This window comes from Panthera pardus, unplaced genomic scaffold, assembly GCF_024362965.1.
Source record: "Panthera pardus isolate Hobbes unplaced genomic scaffold, ASM2436296v1 HiC_scaffold_1, whole genome shotgun sequence".
Classification (NCBI taxonomy): Eukaryota; Metazoa; Chordata; class Mammalia; order Carnivora; family Felidae; genus Panthera; species Panthera pardus.
This window is the reverse complement of record NW_026526654.1, coordinates 20,735,412-20,755,592: the sequence shown is the minus strand read 5'-3', so window position 1 is coordinate 20,755,592 and position 20,181 is coordinate 20,735,412. Positions and strand designations below refer to the sequence as shown.

The window sequence follows — 20,181 nt, the reverse complement described above, 5'->3', positions numbered from 1 at the left end:
TATTTCTTACTTTACCTAAAGCCATTAATGGATAACTGCTGGAAACAGTGATGGCTTGTTCCACTAGACAGACTGAACATTGTACCTGATAGTATCTGGGGTCATTGCTTCTAAATACAAAATTCAGTTTGATGACTTAAGTAGACTTATATTGCCAATACTATCATCATGGAAGCTGAGAAAAAGCAGGCAGATAGTCTAACATAGAGAAAATTTTTTTAAATAGATAAATATTTATGAATCCTTTCTTTTTTTTTTTTTTTTTTACTAAAGGCCATTGAACATCCAGTTCGAACCAATCAGATTCCACGTCAGATTCCTGAGCAATCCTTCTACACAAAGCCATTGCCTGGTATTATCATGGGAGGGATTTTGCCCTTTGGGTGCATCTTTATACAGCTTTTCTTCATTCTAAATAGTATCTGGTAAGCTAAGGGTGAAGTCGTCTCATCCCCTTTCCCATTACATGTAGTATTAGCTTTCTCTTTTTGTTTATCTGGATGGATGACTATTTGTATCTTATACATGTAAAATCTCCAGTAATCAGAAATCTTAAGAGCCAAAGGTTATTTTATCTTTTCTATATGAGAAAAAGAATAAGTGATAACAGCTGTTACTAATTGAGTGCTTATTAATTCTTACTTTTACTTCTGACTTAATCCTCAGACCTCAGTGGGGTGGGTATTTATCCCCATTTTACAGAGACAGAGGTGAAGCTTTGGATATTAAGTAATTTACCTGTGTCACACGGCTACTATGTGACAGAAAATTAACCTGTCTCCCCATACCTGTGTTCTTAAGTAACTGATCTGTACTGCTTCAGAGAGAAGATACTCTGAGCCCTTGATATAGGGGATTTGATTTGATCAAGCTTTGGGAGGAGGGTGGAGGTAGATGACGTTCAAAGTTCTTACTAATCCCAAGATTCCTTCATTCTCTTGATTTCTTATTTGCATGGAAAAACTCATGGTGCTAATTCTGAGCCACTTCATTAGGGTATATACACTGCAGTGTGTTATCGTAATATGACCACAGTGACATGTTACAGCAAGTACCAAGGTTTGCAGTAACATGGAGTCAGCATTGAATGTGAGCTTTTTAGTGATTGGAACAGATCTTTCCTTCCCGATTGTTACAACATTTTCAAAAGTCAGCTGTTTTTATCACATATGATAAGAAACAATGTATACCAACTTTTTTAGTTTGGCTCTGCATGTGTATTAATTTTTTATCAAATTTGTCTCACTAGTAAACAATTAGACTAAGCATATTTGACTAAATAAGAGTTTCAGGTTCTACTTACCAAACCTTTTCCTCTCCCTGCCCTACCCCTACACCATCCACACCTATGAGGTTGTGTTGTCTTTAGTTGGGAGAAAAAGCAAACATTTTCCAGTTCAGGGAAGGTGAAAAGACTGTGTCATTTACTGTGACAAAGAGAAAAGATTTATAGTTTAATCTTGACATGTTTGATTATAGGTCTCATCAGATGTATTACATGTTTGGCTTCCTATTTCTGGTGTTTATCATTTTGGTTATTACATGTTCAGAGGCAACTATACTTCTTTGCTATTTCCACCTATGTGCAGAGGTATGTATTAGCAATGTTCACTTGTATTAATTTGTAGCCGGTATTTATAATTTTGGCATAAGACAACTTTGAATACCATCAATTGAAATAATTTCTGTAAATATGTGTTTATTAAGATAGAAATTGACCTGCATTCCTCAATTAAATGTAGCTCTTTTTAGGATTGGATTATGATAGTATCTCAGTTCAGTATATTTATTTAGAGCTTAAATTTAAAATGTTAATTTTCTCGGTTTTTCTTTTAAAATTTGTTTATTTTTATCTAAAATCTTTTTTTTAACACTAAAGTTTATTTTGAGAGAGAGAGGGAATCCCAAGTAGGCTCTGCACTGTCACACAGAGCCCCACTCGGGCCTCTATCCCACAAACTGTGAGATCATGACCTGTGTTAAAATCAAGAGTCAGATGCTTAACCAACTGAGCCACCCATGCACCCCTTTATTTATTTATTTATTTATGTGTTTATTTATTTATTTATTTTGAGAGAGCACGTGAGCATGCACATGCATGTGAGTAGGGGAGGGGCAGAGAAGGGGAAAGAAAATGCCAAACAGGCACCACACCCATTGTGGAGCCCGATGTGGGGCTCGATCCCCGTGAGATCGTGACCTAAGCTGAAATCCAGAGCCGGACACTCTCGACCAGCTGAGCCACACAGGCACCCTTAATATAAAACATTTTTAAGTGGGAGTATTCATTAAAACATTAGAGTGATTACACTGTAATGAATTATAGTCATGGCAAAATGATGGCACTCTTATGTATATTTGATTTTTGAAGATCTGGGTTGTATTAAATCATTCTTTTGTATTTATTTTCTATATAGGAGATTAAATCTGATTTTGTTAAACTTAGATGCTTTTCTTAAAAGTTGAGGTTAAATTCACATAACTTAAAATTAAACCATTTTAAAGTGAACAATTCAGTGGCATTTACTACGTTCATTTACAGTGTTGTACAACTACCACCTCTTTCTAGTTCCAGAATATTTTCATCACCCTTAAATAAAACCTCATACCATTAAGCAATTACTTCTCATTCCCTTCTCCCTCCAAAACCCTGGCAATCATCAGTCTGCTTTCTGTCTATAGATTTACCTATTCTGGACATTTCACGTTAATAGAATCATATGTGACCTTTTGTGTCTGGCTTCTTTCACGTAGCAGAATGTTTTCAAGATTCAGTACTTTGTTCCTTTTTATAACTGAATAATATTCCATTGTATAGCTATACCCTAATTTGTTTATCCAGTCATTTGCTGATGGAAATTAGATTTGTTTCCACCTTTTGGCTATTGGGAATAGTGCTTCTATGAACATTCATATACAAATACTTGTTTTGAGTACCAGTTTTCAGTTCTTTTGGGTATATACATTAAAGTGGAATCACTGAGTCATATGGTAATTCTTTAACTTTTTGCAGAGCCACCAAAGTATTTTTCACAGTGGCTGTACCATTTGCATTCTTACCAGAAATGCACAAGTGTTCTAATTTCTCCATATCCTTACCTACACTTGCTATTTGCCGTTTTTTAAAAATTATAGCCAGCCTTGTAGGTGTGAAGTTGTATCTTATTGTGGTTTTGATTTTCACTTCCCCAGTGACTAATGATGTTGAGCATCTTTTCTTTGGTTGTTGACCATCTGTGTATCTTGTTTGGAGAAATGTCTGTTTAGATTTTTCGCCCATTTATGAACTGGGTTATTTATCTTTTTGTTGAGTTGTAAGAGTTCTGTATATAATTCAGAGTTCTGTATATATTCTGAATACTAAGTACTAAACTTTTATCAGATAAATGATTTGCAAATATTTTCTCTTGTTCTGTAGGTTGTCTTTTTACTTTCTTGATAATGGCCTTTACACAAAAGTTTGTAATTTTGATAGAATCTGATTTATCTATTTTTTTTCTTTTGTTGCCATATCTAAGAATTCATTGCTAAATTCAAGGTAATGAAAATTTATCTGTATGTTTTCTTCTGAGTGTATAGTTTTAGCTTACATATTTAGGTCATTGATCCATTGTGAGTTTATTTTTTGGTTATGGTAATTAGTTAGGAATCCACCTTCATTCTTTTACATGTGAATATCCAGTTTTTCCATTTGTTAAAGAGACTAAATCTTTCCTCATTGAATGGTCTTGCAACCTTGTGGAAAATCCATTGGCCATAGATGTGTGGATTTATTTCTGGATTCTCAGTCAATTCTATTCCAGTGGCATATACAGTGTCTTTATGCCAGTACCACACTGTTTTGATTACCATAGCTTTGTAATAAATTCTGGAATTGGGAAGGGTCAGTTCTCTAACTTTGTTCTTTTGTGAAGACTGTTTTGGCTATTCAGGACCCTTTGCAATTGCCTATGAACTTGGGATCAGCTTTTCCTTTTTTGTAATATAGCGTTGTTGGAATTTTGATAGGAATTGCATTGAATCTGGAGATCACTTAGAAGAGTATTGCCATCTTATCAGTGTCAAGTCTTCCAGTCCATGGACACAGAATGTCTTTCCATTTATTTGTCTTTAATTTTTTTTTTTTTTGGCATGTTTTGTATTGTAGTTTTCAGTGTATAAGTCTTTCATGTTCTTGGTGAAATTTGTTCCTAGGTATCTTATTCTTTTTGGATGCTGTTGTAAATGGACTTTTTTTTAAAATTTCCTTTTCAGATTGTTCATCATTAGTGTATAAAAACACAGCTGATTTTCATTTCTTTCCTGTACCCCTGCAATTTTGCTAAATTTGTTTATTTGCTATAGTAGTTTTTGTGTGTGGACTCCATAAGATTTTCTAATTTATGCTGGCATACTTTTTAAATATATTTAATTTTTCACATATTCTACGGGGTAGGAAAGAGTGAAGTATTTTCTTTTAAGAGATCTCCTGCTAAGCTATAAACTACTTTATGCAAAAGTAAGAAGAGCTGTTTTTAAAACTTACCTTGTTTAAATTATGTTACTCGCAACTGAAAATAGATTTCAACCAGGCCTTAATAGGGTAATCTTCTTCCTAACATAGAGTTGACCAGAGTATAAGATAAATAATATTAATTTTGAACTATGTAAGTAAGATCTTGTGCATTGCTTTTCTTTGGGAAGAGTACATTTTAAAGTACAGTCTAATGCTTCATTATTCATAAACCATTTAAGATTTTTCCATGTGTTTTTAGCCCAACTTGAAGTAGTTCCACCAAAAGTAGGGAATGCTTTTTAGCATCTTCAGTGAGCAGGGAAATGGGCAAAGTTCAGTAGGAGAAAAAGACGGGAAATGATAGCAAAGCTAGGTTTTGGGGCTGTGTCACATAGCTGCATTTGCTTTGTAACTTTGTTCTGCTACATGTAATTAGTAATTGGAAAGTAATTCTTGTTCTTTAACTTTTTCTTTTCTACCTAGGATTACCATTGGCAGTGGCGTTCATTCCTTACCAGTGGCTTTACTGCAGTTTATTTCTTAATATATGCAGTACACTACTTCTTTTCAAAACTGCAAATCACAGGAACGGCAAGTACAATTCTGTACTTTGGCTATACCATGATAATGGTTTTGATCTTCTTTCTTTTTACAGGTAAGAATTAAAATGATTAGTTTTAGTTAATAAGTTTTTAGGCAAATTATTTATAAATATTTTCCTTGGGCTTCTACTACTCAGCACTCCTACATTTAGTCCTAAGTGCAGCTGAGCATTGTTTGGTCGGCCCCGCTGTGAGGTGGATGTCAATAAACCAAAGAGGAAACAGAACCTAAAGGAAGAAGGCTAAACAATGTCCATTGTTGTGCTGGGAGTCCAGGGGTACCTGGGCCCATACCTGTCAAAAGTTTTCCCCTATTAACCTGTTAATGGTACAGTGCTTCTTAAGCTCATTTCAGAGATAGGGTGAAAGCTTTAGCTGTCTAAGTCTAGGGATAAGTAGAAATCGAAGGGGTGAAGTCAAGATGAAATTGAGAATAAATGTTACCAAGAAAAGACAATCATAGAATACCCCTTACTCTAGAAATTTAAACTACAAGTTTATATCTCCACTTTAAAATATAGAAGTACCTGATGGGAAATTGTATTGTATTGGTATTTATTTTATATATGTGTGCCTTATCTCTTCACCTGGATAAAAGTTTTCTGAGTCTTAGAGCACTTAGAGTAGCTGCTTGGTAAACATTTGTGGAATAACCAAACTAAAAAAAGAAAATTGTGGGACCTTTCTTTTTCACAAAAAAATGTGCATCTATAATTTTATCTTAGATTGTGTTGCATGCTGTGTGAGGAAATATAGGATCTGAAAAGGAAAAATGAATTAAAAATAAATTAGAACTGTTCTGCTTTTTAGTCATCTGTTAACATTTGAGAGAATTAGATGGGGTTTTGAAGTTCCCCTGTTGCTGTATCAGCTGTAAGGAGGTTCAGGCTCTTACACTGATTCTGTATTCCAGGTCATTGGTCAGGTACAGGCGGGGTTGATGTATGTGGTGGGTGCTTGTCTTAGTGCTACGTAACACATAGTTAGGTCCACAGCCATAAATCTTAATCAGTGATCTGCAAAACAAAGTGTAGCCTCTGAAACGAGCAATTACTGTTGTGCATATGGATCTGTATTTCTGTAAAAGCATATATAGAAGAATTTACTCCTTGCCTACACACAAAAAGTAGTGATCTTAGTGAATGTCTCTTATTTTTCCAGGCATGTGATATGATAGTTTACCTATTGTGTAGTTTATCACCTCTCTTTATTGTTCTTGATTTTTAGTGACATTTTATTTATTCAGAGTGAAACAAACTTTGTAATCTAAATTTTGGAGCCACCTCAAATTGAATCAACCAGTTAAACCAGTAACTTTGGGTGTATTTCAGTTTATGGGAAAGATTCTCTGCTGGGGAATGGTGAACCCTTTTCAGTGTCTTGCGTTTTTCTAAAGTGGGGTACATCTGTATTTACTTCAGTACTCCAAACTGACACCATTTTATTTAAGTAAATCTGTTTTACAAAACAAAACATTCTGTTACATAAGGAAAGATGCCACTTTTAGTATGTATATTATATTTATCCCTATTAAGGACAAAATAAAATACTAAAAGTATTTTGTTAAGAACAAAATAAACTTAACTTACCTAGGGTTGCCAGTATGATGACAAATGTATTTTCTCACCTTAGAATATTTTCTCTTTATTATCTTAAAGCTCTTGGTAAGCATAAGGTTGTTTAAATACTTTTATGTTTTACCATTACTTTTCTAAAATTAACCCCAGCCTCTTTACAAACCTTAATAATTGTCTTTTGAACATCCAAAACGTAGATTTTTATGTCCTCTAAAACATACACAATGGTATATAGTGGGTACATGTATGATGTATGAGAACAACAATGCTGCTACTTCCCATAATAAGGTCCCCTGTATAGTCTCTTGACTTAGAAAATCTCCATTAATACTTTTCACCATTGTGTTAAGTGTAATAAAAAGAAAAAAGGTTGGAACTTTAAATATACACACACACACACACACACACACACACACACACACACACACACATATATACACACCTGCCACAAGGATATGTGGATCTCCTTCTGTATTCTTCTGCATGTCCACTTATTGACTATTCTCAGGTGGTAATTCTGGAGAAATTCCAGGTTTTAAAAATATGTCAGGCAGTTCACAAGTTAGCAAATATTCTTTTACAAGACAAGAGTCTCTGAATTTATCTAAGCATGGTAAAGTTTAAAATAACACTGTATTTGAAGTCAGAAAAGGTGAGTTTACATTCTGATCCTGCTTACCAGCCATGTGGCTATTAGACAGTTACTTAACTAAGTCTCATTTTTGTCACCTGTCTGGTTTTCAATTTTTTTGGAATCTAGATTGATGAAGATACTCGAAAACCAAAGCACGTATTTTTTCATGAATCGTTTCATTTACTCTACCTAGGGCAGATAAAATTATCTCTGTTTTGTAAGAAATGGGCTTGGAGATTTCCGTTGACTAGTGCAAGGATAATACACACAGTCACAACAGCTGCTCTGTCCTCTGACACCACACCACACCACCTCTCGTATTCAGTGGGGTGCATCTTTGTTATTATCCTAATTGTATCACCTTTTAAACACTTTAAATTTAAAAAAATTTAATTTTATTATGGTTCTTTGAAAACTGATAATTCTCTGTAACTATACTTAGAAAATAATCCCTACTTATTATATGAATCTGATACTCTGTTTAAGGTATTCATATCAGACCTTGAATTAATTCTTATAGCAGTTTTCCATTTTGTGATAAGGAAGTATTAAATAGGAAAGGAAAATTGGCATCCTATTCATATTTTAATTTCAGTTTTTTTGCATGTAATAAGAAAAAATGTATTATAGAAAGTTTAGGTAATCTTAAAAGTATAAAAAGTTCTATCAAATTCCATAAGAAATTTGAGGTAGTGGTGTAAGTTTCAAAGAATTTATGGACCTATAGTATATTCCTGGTAAGTAATAGTTTATAGTTTTGTGGCTTTTTTTAAGGAACCAATAATTTTAAGTCTGTGTTTTTGTGTAAATTATGAGATTTCCTTGGGAAAAGAGTTTATTTTGTTTTTTTCTTTTATAGGAACAATTGGCTTCTTTGCATGCTTTTGGTTTGTTACCAAAATATACAGTGTGGTGAAGGTTGACTGAAGAAGCCAGTGTGTCCAGTTAAAACAGAAATAAATTAAATTCTTCATCAACAAAGACCTGTTTTTGTGACTACCTTGAGTTTTATCAGATTTATTGGCCTAGTAATCCTTCAGAAACAACATAATTCTAAATACACCTCTTCCCGTACACCTGTCCCCACAAAATGTGTTTTCAACACTAAAACATTTGTATTGTGATTTGATTAAGTATATATTCAGTTGTTCTCAGTGAAGAGCAAATTTAAATATTATGTGCATTTGTAAATACAATAGCTATAAAATTTTCAATACTTCTAATGACAGAATAGAGGAGGCCATATTAAACAGTACTGATGAAATGCAGGACAGTTCGTTGTAAATAGGATTTTCTAGGCACGGTAGGTGGAAAGAATTATTTTTCTTTGAAGGAAATGACTTTTTATCATGGTAATTTTGAAGGATGATTCATATGATGTGTTTATTGGGGGGATGTGGCTTTTAAAAAAATCTTGTCTTGGTTGTAACTGTTCATATCTTCTTTTCTGTGTTGACTTCATTATTCCCATGGTATTGGCCTTTTAAACTATGTGCCTCTGAGTCTTTCAATTTATAAATTTGTTATCTTAATAAATATTGTAAAAATGTCTGCATTGCATCATTACCTATTGTATATTCAAGGAGAGTCTATAAATAGAAATCTGTTTACCAATGGTATTTTAAAACGGTTTTCACTGTTTTGTCAGATTTTACTGATTTTTGTTTACATAACATTTTCTTGGTTGATCTAAATGAAACTCTAGCCTCCTAGGTCTTGTGACAAACCTGGAATTTTCACTATTAGGCAATAATAGAAATTTTAGTTGTGCATATCTAGCCAGATAAATGATGTAAGTCTAATAGTTAATATCGGCCCACTACATTGTCATTAAGGATTTTATGTTTTTGACCTGTTTTTCAAAATACAGTATTTTTTTTAAGTCCGTATTTATTTATACATTAACAATGACTAGCAGATCTTCCCCTTTGTGATTACATTGTCTTAATTTGGATTTCACAGTTTTATTTCTTAGAGTTAAGAAATAACTATTTCTCTTTCACATTCATCTGACTAATTAAAAAACATTTATGTGGAAATAGAAGTTTGGGATGATTTCAGAAACTTTAGTCTGCGTATACCTATAAGAATATTCATCTTGTATGTTAGGGGATCAGTGCTTGCTGCTTATGAGAACAAATCAGGTACTGTTTACACTAAATTGACACTAAAATTATTAACTATTGTTCATATGATATGGGCTCTTAATAGTTTTAGGTCGATATCCCGTTTTAAAACAACTAAACTGTCGGTGTTGAAGCATGAAGGAGCTCTGGTTATTTTTACCTTCTCACATAGAGATTTAAGAGAAGTTCCTTTCAAATTTATTTTCTACATCTCTTGCAGTATATTTAGTTTTTTATGTATAATACTGTTAAAGTACAGTTGAGATAGACTGATTGACTAAACAAAGAAAAGGTTTATAAAAAAACTCTGGATTCAGAACTAGGCTAGTTTTGTTGATCAGAATTAAGCGTCTTCAATCTTACTTTTCCTTCAGTGAACCGATTAGCTTAGTAACTAAAACTTACAAAGCCAACTTACTGCTTTGATAGAATGTTTTCATATAAAATTTTTATTTGTCTATACTTTGCAGTAAGCACATTTCACATTTAAATAATGATGAGGCCGTTAGAAAAACAAAAACATCAAAGGAAAAGATTTAGCAGGGAGTAATGATGAAAAAGCCAGTAAAGAGGAAGGCCAGTGGTGAGAAGGGCCCGTGAAGACACAGCCTTTTCTCTGTGGCTTTATCAGGACTTCCTGAGGAGGAGTCACTGCAGTGGTTCTAGCTGTATGTAGAAAAATATGTAGAAATCTGTATGTAGAAAGTAATGCTGCCACGGTGCTGCGAACACAGAGGGCAGTAACATGATTTCTGAGTCCTTTTGCCTTTTCTTGTCACTTCAGAATTTGCCCAGTTATGCCTTTTTCTCAGTCCCAACTTTTGGCTAATGGGAGAAGCTTAAGCAATGCCAGTAGTGAAAGTAGTCTTAATTAGCAGTGCTGTTTAACATTTGCAGTTTGGGTTCTATGGCACTTGACCAGTGCTGGAAGTGAAAGGAGTGCCTCAAAAGGGTGCCTGCCACTTAGTAATGGAGCAGTTGGGGGAAGTAGCTGAGGATAGACCTTTCCGTATGCATCACACCATACGAGGTATGAAGCTTGTGCACGGTGCAGCCCAGAAGTTGCTATATGGTCATACGTGGGCATCTGGTGCCTCTGTTCTAGTTGATGTTTGACTTGAAAATTAACCAATACCTTAAATCTGTGCTATCAGTCCCTCATACTTTCATATATACTAGCTGAGATGATGCAGTGACGTGAGTCACAAAACACTTTTAAAATTACAAAGCGTTACAGGCCTTAAAGATTTTTTAAATGATTAACTTTAGAAGGCTTAATAAAGGCCTGCTTTTGGTTTTTAATGAACAGGTTAAATGACCTCTGTTAACAGAATTCATTCCTTACCTTTTGCCTATGGATAGCAGGACGGTCTGGTATTTCATTAATATGTAAATTTATGTCATTAAGAAAATATTTTTCCATATTTGTATTTTTCTCCTACAGCCTGAATAGTGGCCGTAACATCTCCACCTGCAATGAAATCTGTATGTAGAAAATAATGCTTTGCTTTCTCAGAAATTTTTACTTTGACAGAGTCAAACCTGTTTGCTTCTACTGATTTGTTCTCTCCTTAACTGTAATTTGCAGTCTAAACACTAAAAATCATTGTTTCTGCACATTTCTCTAGCTTTTGAAATTCTGGATTTCTTTGACCTGTTCATTTGAACTATCTTCATTCTCACATTTGATTATCTTTTATTCTCTTTTATTCTTTGGCCCACTGGTAACAGTTGACATTTTCATTAATAATGAATTATTTTATAAAGAAGAAAACATTGGTTCTTAAAAAAATCCTATTATTTCCTTTGGGTATTTTTAGCAAAAAGCAGTTCTAGGCCACATGAATGGTCTTGACCTTGATGTATATAGGTTCTAGGTCATTAATTTCTCTGGAAAGAGTTAAAAATATGGTAGATTTAACTCAAAAAATGATAGATTGAAAAATTAGTGTTTTTTTAATGTTTTATTTTTGAGAGAGAGCACTAGTGGGGGAGCAGCGGAGGGGGGGGGGCAGAGGATCTGAAGTGGGCTTTGTGCTGACAGCAGCAAGCCTGACAGAGGACTCAAACCCACGAACCATGAGATCATCACCTAAGCTGAAGTTGGACAGTTAACCAACTGAGCCACCCAGGTGCCCTAGACTAGTGTTTCCTTTAAAAGCTAGTTTTTACTGATCCTTTATAATCAATGATGTCTACATAGAACTCAAATCTGATTTTCTTCCTAAATATAAGCTAAATGCTTTTGTTAGCATTATTATCAAAGAAAATAATAAGCCAGTAAGTCAGAATGGACCAGGCTCTCTTCTCTGGCTGATGCTACACCAAACAAGTTGTGTTGCAGTATTGACTGGGACACTCTCAGGTACAACAGCAAACTAAGGTGGTAGGGTGAGGGTTAGCCACAGGAAGAGTTGCTGCCCGTGTCCTGCTCTAGCAGTGCGAGGGTGGCAGGAGCTGTGGACTCAGAAGAGCCCATCCCGTGATACTGCTGCTGAGCCAGTGTCCTCAGTGGCCACCACCACTAGGACTCAGAGGACACCTTCCAGACTTGTTACTCCTCTGCTCTCGATGATGTGACTTTGAAGAACTTTGCCAACCCCTTGAGGAGAGGGGTCATGATGAGAAGCCGATGGAGCTGCAGAAGGTGGTAGAATCTTTAGGACATCAGGAAACCAGATGGTAAGGAATGGGAGCACCTGAGTGCAGTGCATTCACTTTACATGCAGGGAAACTATGCACCTGTCATTACTGAAATTGCACAAACTAGCTGCCATCAAAAATGCCACCACCCCCCCCCCCACTCATAGGTCTTCCTTGAGACCCATTACGTAACTCCTATCAGAGAATTGGGCAATCAACCTATGCAGGATGGGGACCCAGGAATCTGGTGTCTGACAGAACACACCCTGGGAGGCAGTGACCAGTAGGGGCAAGATTCATGGTGGCTTCCCTAAAGCCACAAGGGTGGTTTGGACCTTGACCTATGCAGTGATGCGTCTTTGGGTTACCGTTAACCATTCTAGAGGCTGTACGCTCACCTTTGTAAACCTCCTGCTGTGTGTGTGTGTGTGTGTGTGAGTGTGAGTGTGAGAGAGAAAGAGATTCAAGCGAGGTGATGTGGAAGGGACACAGGCTTTAGAATCCTCTACCACTGTTGATCAGATCTCTCCCAGTATAAAGTCTTTGACCCAAGTAATCCTTCCCATCCTCTGAACTCGTTAACAGTGATGTTTGACAGCTCTCCTAATATTGTCTTCAGTATTACTCAAATTATTGTTTTAACTTTGCAGGCTTATCTTCCCAAATAGATCACAGACTTCTCAAGGCAGGAACCACTACTTACATCCTCTTTGGTTCATGCCTAGGGCATAACAGTACTTGGCACATAGTAGGTGTGTATTTATTGATTGAAACTAGGAATTTAGGTAAGTGATGTTGCTTTTAAATATTTAAATTGCTATAATGATGTAAAGACACCATTTCAATATTTTGTTTATTAGCTCTCAGGTTCTAGAATGTGCTATTTTGATTCCACAAAATTAAGCATTTTAATATGTATCCAGCAACATTGTCTTGTACACTTGTTCTGTGATCACTGACAGTTGTTAAAACAAATCAGCACTGGCAGAACTTGGCCAGCTCCTCTCTACACTTAGTTTGAACTGTTACCCATGGAAGGAGCTCAAACATAAAGCTACAAAGAGGCTAATTGAAATCAGAATGCTGGGTCATTTCTCGTTCAAACAAAACAGATGGCCCTCCTTGCCACACTTCTGTCAAACTTGGGGGTGGGGGGAATGATTAAATGCATTTTTAACTCCCACACATGCTTACTAGGCTCTTCAAGGAGCTACACACAGCTATTGAGATGCGGGGGGGGGGGGGGGGGGGTTGGACAGAGGGCTTTTATTTACTAGCAGAACTGTTTCCCTTTATTTTGAAGCTTTAAGAAAAAGCACTTTAACAGGATATCTAGTATTCTCAGTTTCGACTTAGATTCTGAATATTTTAATTTTCACTATTTCTATTAGATTTTTCTTTGGGAATAGGTAATCCATGTATGGTACACAATTGAAACTGTACTAAGGAATATAGACAAAGCCTGCCTTCATCCGCCAATCACTGAGTTCTCACCCCAGAGATAATCACTGTTAACAGTCTCCTATGTATCTTCCCAGAAATCGAAACTTCATTTTTAATTAATCTACTCAAAACCTCTTATCTGGATCCTCACTTAGCTGACAATATTAAAAAGATTTGGTTTCAAAATTGGTGTGAGGATTTTAAGAAAGTTAGTGTGGAGATAGTGTTTTATTGTGCAGAGTATATCTGGGATGTAGTACAAAGCATCTCTGTTGTTAAATGACACCCCCAGTGATATTTAATAAATAGGTGAAGTGATATAAGCTATCTCTTAAGACCTGTTTGGTGAAACAGATTTGAAGAGAAAAGCTTCTATTGCTCCGTAACTCTCCTACCCACAGTCAGTACATGCTGACAAAAACCAATAAAAGCATTGCCAGATCCCAACTAATGGATGCATCATCTGATTCTGTGCACTGCTACACAGAAATGTTGCCCCTTATTACCAATCTTTTAAAAGCAACTTAAAAACAACCCGATGCCCAGCGAAACTGTGCACTTGACTGTTTGTCGTGTTTGCGCCTCCCTATTTGCCTCAAGAGCCTGTTCTCACTCTGCTTTCTCTCCACCTCCCCCCTCCTGCCCCTCTTATCAAAGTGCAGTTTCAGGAGAAGTCACAAAGTGATTTCTTTCTACCTCAGGTGTGATTTTCGGTTCTTTAGATCTGTGTCAGAATGGTTGCATCTTTCACCATGTGAATGACAGCAGGATGGGCTTTGTTTCCTGGAGAAGAAAATCCAAAGATCAGTGGGAACAGGCGTGGGGCACAGTTCCTTCTCCGCACCCTGACCTTGCTCCACTGCGGTGGCTGCTTCCCTTGCTCCCCAGTGCTTCGTGCCATGGCTGTGGCTCGCTCCACGCCTCCAGAACAACCTCGTGGGGCAGGTTTGAAGGGAACACCCCCTTTCATCTCCCTCACCTGTTCTGGGGGCTTTGGCTAGAAGCCCAGGTCCATGGGTATCTCCGAGCATGCTCCGAACTCTGGCTCCAGGATCTAACCGTTCCCCAGCATGTGCTACCACACACCCTGCTGCCCAGGCTGGTCCAAGAGAGAGACACAGCCCCCACCACACCTACCCCAAGGTGATGTTGGTAAAAGGCTCCCTAAGTGCCTATGAGTTGCCCTCTTCCACTGGAAGATGTAGCCTATTTTCAAAGTTGTGAAAAATCTGTAAAATCTACTTTTCTCCTTTCTGACTTACACTTACATTCAAATATTGAGTCTCTAGGTTGCTATAGTTATGTATGAGTAAATACATGTGAAATCCTGTCAGCAAGTGGCAAAAGGCTAAAAAGGAGTTAGGTAAAGATGTCGTTTTACATTAAGCCACAACTACCTCTGATTCTCCCAGTGTTCTTGTTACACAAGCAATGGTTTGGCCTTTGTGATATTATACTAATTTTGCCAGACTTTCTATAGTATTTGAGTGTTCTGTATACACATTATAAAGAGTAACATATTACTTTTTTTAAATAAAAAATTTTTAATTCCAGCATAGTTAACGTTCTGTGTTATATTAGTTTCAGGTGTATAATATAGTGATTCAACAATCTATACATACTCAGTGCTCATCACAGTGTACTCTTAATCCCCTTCCCCTGTTTCACCCATCCACACACACACTCCCCTTTGGTAGTCATCAGTGTGTTCTTTATTGTTAAGAGTGTTTTAGGGGGGGCGCCTGGCTGGCACAGTCAGTAGAGCATGTGACGCTTGATCTCAGGGTTGTGAGTTTGAACCCCATGGTAGGTGTAGAGATTACTTTATTAAAAAAAAAAAGTCTGTTTTGTGGTTTGTCTCTATTCTTCTTTGGTTAGTTGTTTTGTTCCTTAAATTCCACATATGAGTGAACTCATATGGTATTTGTCTTTCTGTGACTGACTGATTTCACTTAGCATTATACTCTCTAGGTCCATCCATGTTGCAAATGGCAACATTTCATTCTTTTTTGGCTGAGTAACATTTATATTATATATTATTATATTTTATTTTATATATGCCACATCTTTATCCATTCATAAATAGATAGACCCTTGGGTTGCTTCCATATTCTGGCTATTGTAAATAATGCTGCAATAAACCTAGGCATATAAATACCATTTCGAATTAGTGCTTTCATATTCTTTGTGTAAATACCCAGTAGTGGAATTACTGGATCCTATGGTTGTTCTATTTTTTAGTTTTTTGAGGAAACTCCATACTGTTTTCCACAGTGGCTGCACCGGTTTGCATTCCCACCAGTGGTGCACGAGAGTTCCTTTTTCTCCACCTCCTCACCAACACTTATTTCTTATGGCTTTGATTGTAGCCGTTCTGACAGGTGTGAGGTGATATCTCCTTATAGTTTTCATTTGCATTTCCTTGATGATGAGTGATGTTGAGCATCTTTTCCAGTGTTTGTTGGCCTTCTGTATATCTTCTTAGGAGAAGGATCTATTCATGTCTTCTGTCCATTTTTAATTGGATTATTTGAGGTTTTTTGGTGTTGAGTTGCATAAATTCTTTGTATATTTTGGATATTAACCACTTATCAGATATGTCATTTGCAAATACCTGATCCCATTCAATAGATTGTGTTTTTATTTCGTTGGTTATTTCTTTTTGTTTTGTTGTTTCTTTTGTTGAAAGCTTTCTTTCAGAAGCTTTTTATTTTGATGTAGTCCTGATGGTTTATTTTTGCTTTTGTTTCCCTTGCCTTAGGAGACATGTCTACAAAAACTTTGCTACATATGATGTCAAAGAAATTATTGCCTGTGCTCTCTTCTGGGATTTTTATGGTTTGGGTCTCATGTTTAGGTCTTTAATCCATTTTGAATTTATTTTTGTGTATGGTGTAAGAAAGTGGTCCAGTTTCCTTCTTTTGCATGTAGCTGTCCAGTTTTCTCAGCACCATTTGTTGAAGAGATTATCTTTTTCCCTTTGCATATTCTTGCCTCCTTTGCTGAAGATTAATTGATCATACAAACGTAGGTTTATTTCTGGGCTCTCTATTGTGTTCCGGTGACGTATATGTCTGTTTTTGTGCCAGTACCATACTTTTGGATTCCTATAGCTCTATAGTATATCTTGAAATCTTGAATTGTGATGCCTCTGGTTTTCTTCTTCTTTTTCAAGATTGCCTTGGCTCTTTGGGGTCTTTTGTGGTTCCATACAAATTTTAGTATTATTTATTCCAGTTTACTCTTTATGTTCTTAAAACCATAACATGACCACTATAGAAAGAAGAAGAATTGTTAGAGGATAGCAAGAAGGAACTGATGTGGTTCATTCTGAGGGGTAGAGTCATTGCTTGGGTGTTGGGAGACAAACCCGAGTCCCCTCCAATCAAGGCAAGGGACAGTCGTAAAAACCAGTTGGAGGTTGACCAAGCAGTGTTCATTGACTGGGACCTGCTAGTTGAAGAGCCCATATGTACTGGTTTTCTGATGAACAGAAAACAGGAATCAAATATAGGAGAGGATATAACAGTTAGATGGTAACTGTCATTGAGACAGAATGGAGAGGTTAAGGGAGGACAATGAGTTGGTCTCCATTTATGGAGTCTGAGCTCCTGCTACCATGCCACTTACTCTCTGAATAAGGTAAGTGCCCTCTTGGGTGAACTGGAGTTCAAGATGTTGCCCTTAGTTCATGCCTCTTGTTTCCATGTCTGCACTGGGCAGGGCCAGAGCCAAAGCTCCAGTACTGTGAATACCCCATAAGCACTGAAGAAACAGTATCCAGTAGGTGGAATGCCAAGACATATCATGGAGGGAAGTTCCAGAACTCTCAGTCTGTAGGCAAACAGTAGTCCTCAGGGAGATGAACTGTTGTATGAACTCCCTCCTGTCTTTAAATGGAATTTGATGAATTCCTTAGTCAAAGGCAGGTTTTAGAAGCTGCTTAGGGCCTGGATGCAAGGGAGGCCTGAGTCAGGCCAAGCCACCTGGTGGAGCATGGCTGAAGCGACATCCCAGAGAGACCTCCCACGTCCAGAAGCCGCAGATCAGTGTCCTGCATGGCCCATGTGAAGGACATCCTGCTGGCATATGCTGCCCCCCCCCCCCCCCCCGCCAGGAATCTGTCTTATAATTTCTTAGGTTTTCTGGTGGGTTCTGAGGTATGTGCTGGCTGGGCTTTGGTGACCAGTTACTCTCCTGAGGAACAATGGTCTAAGTGATTGTGCCCAATTCGCGTAGAAATAAAGGGCTTCTAGAGAATAATTAAAACTTCCTCCCTTCTCCCTTTCCTGTCCTCCCTTCCCACTCCATACCCAGCAGAAGCTCCCAGAACTCCTCAACTGTTGAAGAATCAAAGTACATTTCTCTAATGGGGACCAGTAAGGACCAGGACATGGCTCTTTTTTCCCCCCCTGACAGGAATCATTTCTCTTCTTTCTTTTTCTTCTATTTTTTTTTTTTTAATTATTTTTGAGAGAGAGAGAGACAGAGAGAGAGAGAGAGAGAGGATCTAAAGTAGGCTCCATACTGACAGCAGAGTGCCCGATGCAGGGTTCAAACTCACAAACCATGAGATCATGACTGGAGTTGAAGTCGGATGCTTAACTGATGGAGCCACCCAGGCGCCCCTCATTCTCGTTCTTTTTTGAGAGAATTTTAAATTTACGTGCGGTTGTAAGAAATGACAGATCCTGTGTTCACTTTGCCCAGTTTTCCCCAAGAGTAATGTCTTACAAGACCACAGCACAATATCAAAATCAGGACATTGATATTGATATATCAGGATACAGAACATTTCCATCACCACAAGGATCCTTCAGGTTGCCCTGTTATGGCTACCCCCACCTACCTTACGCCCCTCCCACCATCTGCTCTCCATTTCAAGAATGTTATAGGGGTGCCTGGGTGGCTTGGTCAGCTGAGCATCCGACTGTTGATTTCAGCTCAGGTCATGATCTCAGGGTTTGTGAATTTGAGGCCTTCCTCGGGCTCTGCACTAACAGTGTGGAGACTGCTTGGGATTCTGTCTCTACCCTTCCCCCATGCTCTCTCTCTCAATAAATAAATAAACTTTAAAAAAAAGTTACATAAATGGAATCAAGCAGTGTGTGACCTTTGAGATGGCTTTCTTCACTCAGCCTGGTTCTCTGGAGATTCATTCAGATTGTTGTGTGCATAACCAGAGTGTGTTTTTCCCTCATTGAAGGACATCTGGGTTGTTTTCAGTTTAGTGCTAGTGTGAGTAAAGCCTCAATGAACATTCTTACACAGGTTTTTATGTAAATGTAAGTCTTCATTTCTCTGGGATAAATGCCCAGGAGTGAAATCACAGAGTCGCATCTCCCTTATGATAGGATATTGGACATATTTTCCTGTGCCTATTTGCCATCTGTATATCCTCTTTGGTAAAATGTCTGTTGTCCATTTCTAATTGGATTGTTCGGGGATTTTTTTTGTTTTCGTTTTAAAATTTATTTATTTATTTATTTATTTATTTAGTAATCTCTACACCCCACGTGGGGCTCGAACTCAGGACCCAAAGAGCAAGAATCACATACTCTTACAACTGAGCCAGCCAGGTGCCCCAGATTGTTTTTTACTGTTGAGTTCAACTCTCCATTTTTATAATATGGATGTATGGCAGACTGCAGTATGGAGGCTGGAAAATTCCTGAAATTAACCCATTAATCCTGTTAGGTTTTGTGCATTCCCTAGATCTCTTAGCCGAGGATTAGCAAATTGGGGAGGGGGGCCACGTGCATTTGAATCCTTGTTTTCTTCTCTGAATGAGGTGGGGGTTGTCTGCGAGGACAGAGCCTTTCCTGTGTGTATTTACAGCGGCTAAGAAACAGGGACAAACATCTTTCCTCCAACCTGGTCTCTGAAGGAAGAAAACCAGGGAAAGAGGAAATTTTAAGTTTCGTAGTGATGGGTTCCTTGGTCTCCCTTCATGCCCACCAGACTCAATGAGTCTTAAATCAGTGCTTCTCAAATTTCCATGTGCATGTGAATCAACTAAAGATCTTAAGATGCAGATTCTGATTCACTGGGCCTGGGAAGCGTCCATAGATTCTGCTTGTCTCACCAGCTCCACATAATGTGATGCCCCTGCTTCTGGGCCCAGGTTTACGGAGCAAGGGCCTAAGCCCCTCCCTCTCACAGAGAAGGAAACTGAAACCCAGGTGAGTTTAGCAGTTTAGCCAAAGTCACCCACAGTGCCTACGACCAGCCCCTCCCTGCCCCCATCGCTGGTAGCACCCCATAAACCCCACCACCTACTTAGGGGAAATGACATTCTTCTCAGGAAGCAGTCAGAAAATCCTGCTCTAGTATGCATTTACTGAGCTAATGCAATTCCCTCCTGGAGATTTCTGCAGTTTTAGTCTCCTCTTAAATGGTTTCTGTCCACTAGACAGATTCCAGGCTCTAACAATATAAATGAGCAGCTATTTCATAAATTGAGTTTCATCAAACCAGCAGACTAAAAAACTTTCAAGGTCTCTGAGAGTGACATGCTGTTAACCTGGTTACCAGCCTTTAGGGGTTGAAGTGTGTCTTCCTAAAACTCCCATGTTGAAGTCCTATCCCCCAGTACCTCAGAATGTGACTATATTTGGACATAGGGCCTTTAAAGAGGTAATGAAGTTTGAATAAGGTCATA

General features: G+C 37.6%; 1 protein-coding gene across 1 annotated transcript in view; it reads left to right on the top strand.

Moving 5' to 3' along the window:
- Positions 1-8,859, top strand: part of TM9SF2 (transmembrane 9 superfamily member 2) — a 66,123-nt gene extending 57,264 nt beyond the window's left edge. Inside the window, exons 14-17 of the mRNA XM_019443999.2 lie at positions 274-425; positions 1,480-1,591; positions 4,979-5,150; positions 8,168-8,859. Of these exons, the coding sequence (XP_019299544.1) occupies positions 274-425; positions 1,480-1,591; positions 4,979-5,150; positions 8,168-8,235 (504 nt within the window). The 3' untranslated portion in view covers positions 8,236-8,859. The remainder of the gene's footprint in view (positions 1-273; positions 426-1,479; positions 1,592-4,978; positions 5,151-8,167) is intronic.
- Positions 8,860-20,181: the final 11,322 nt, after the last annotated feature.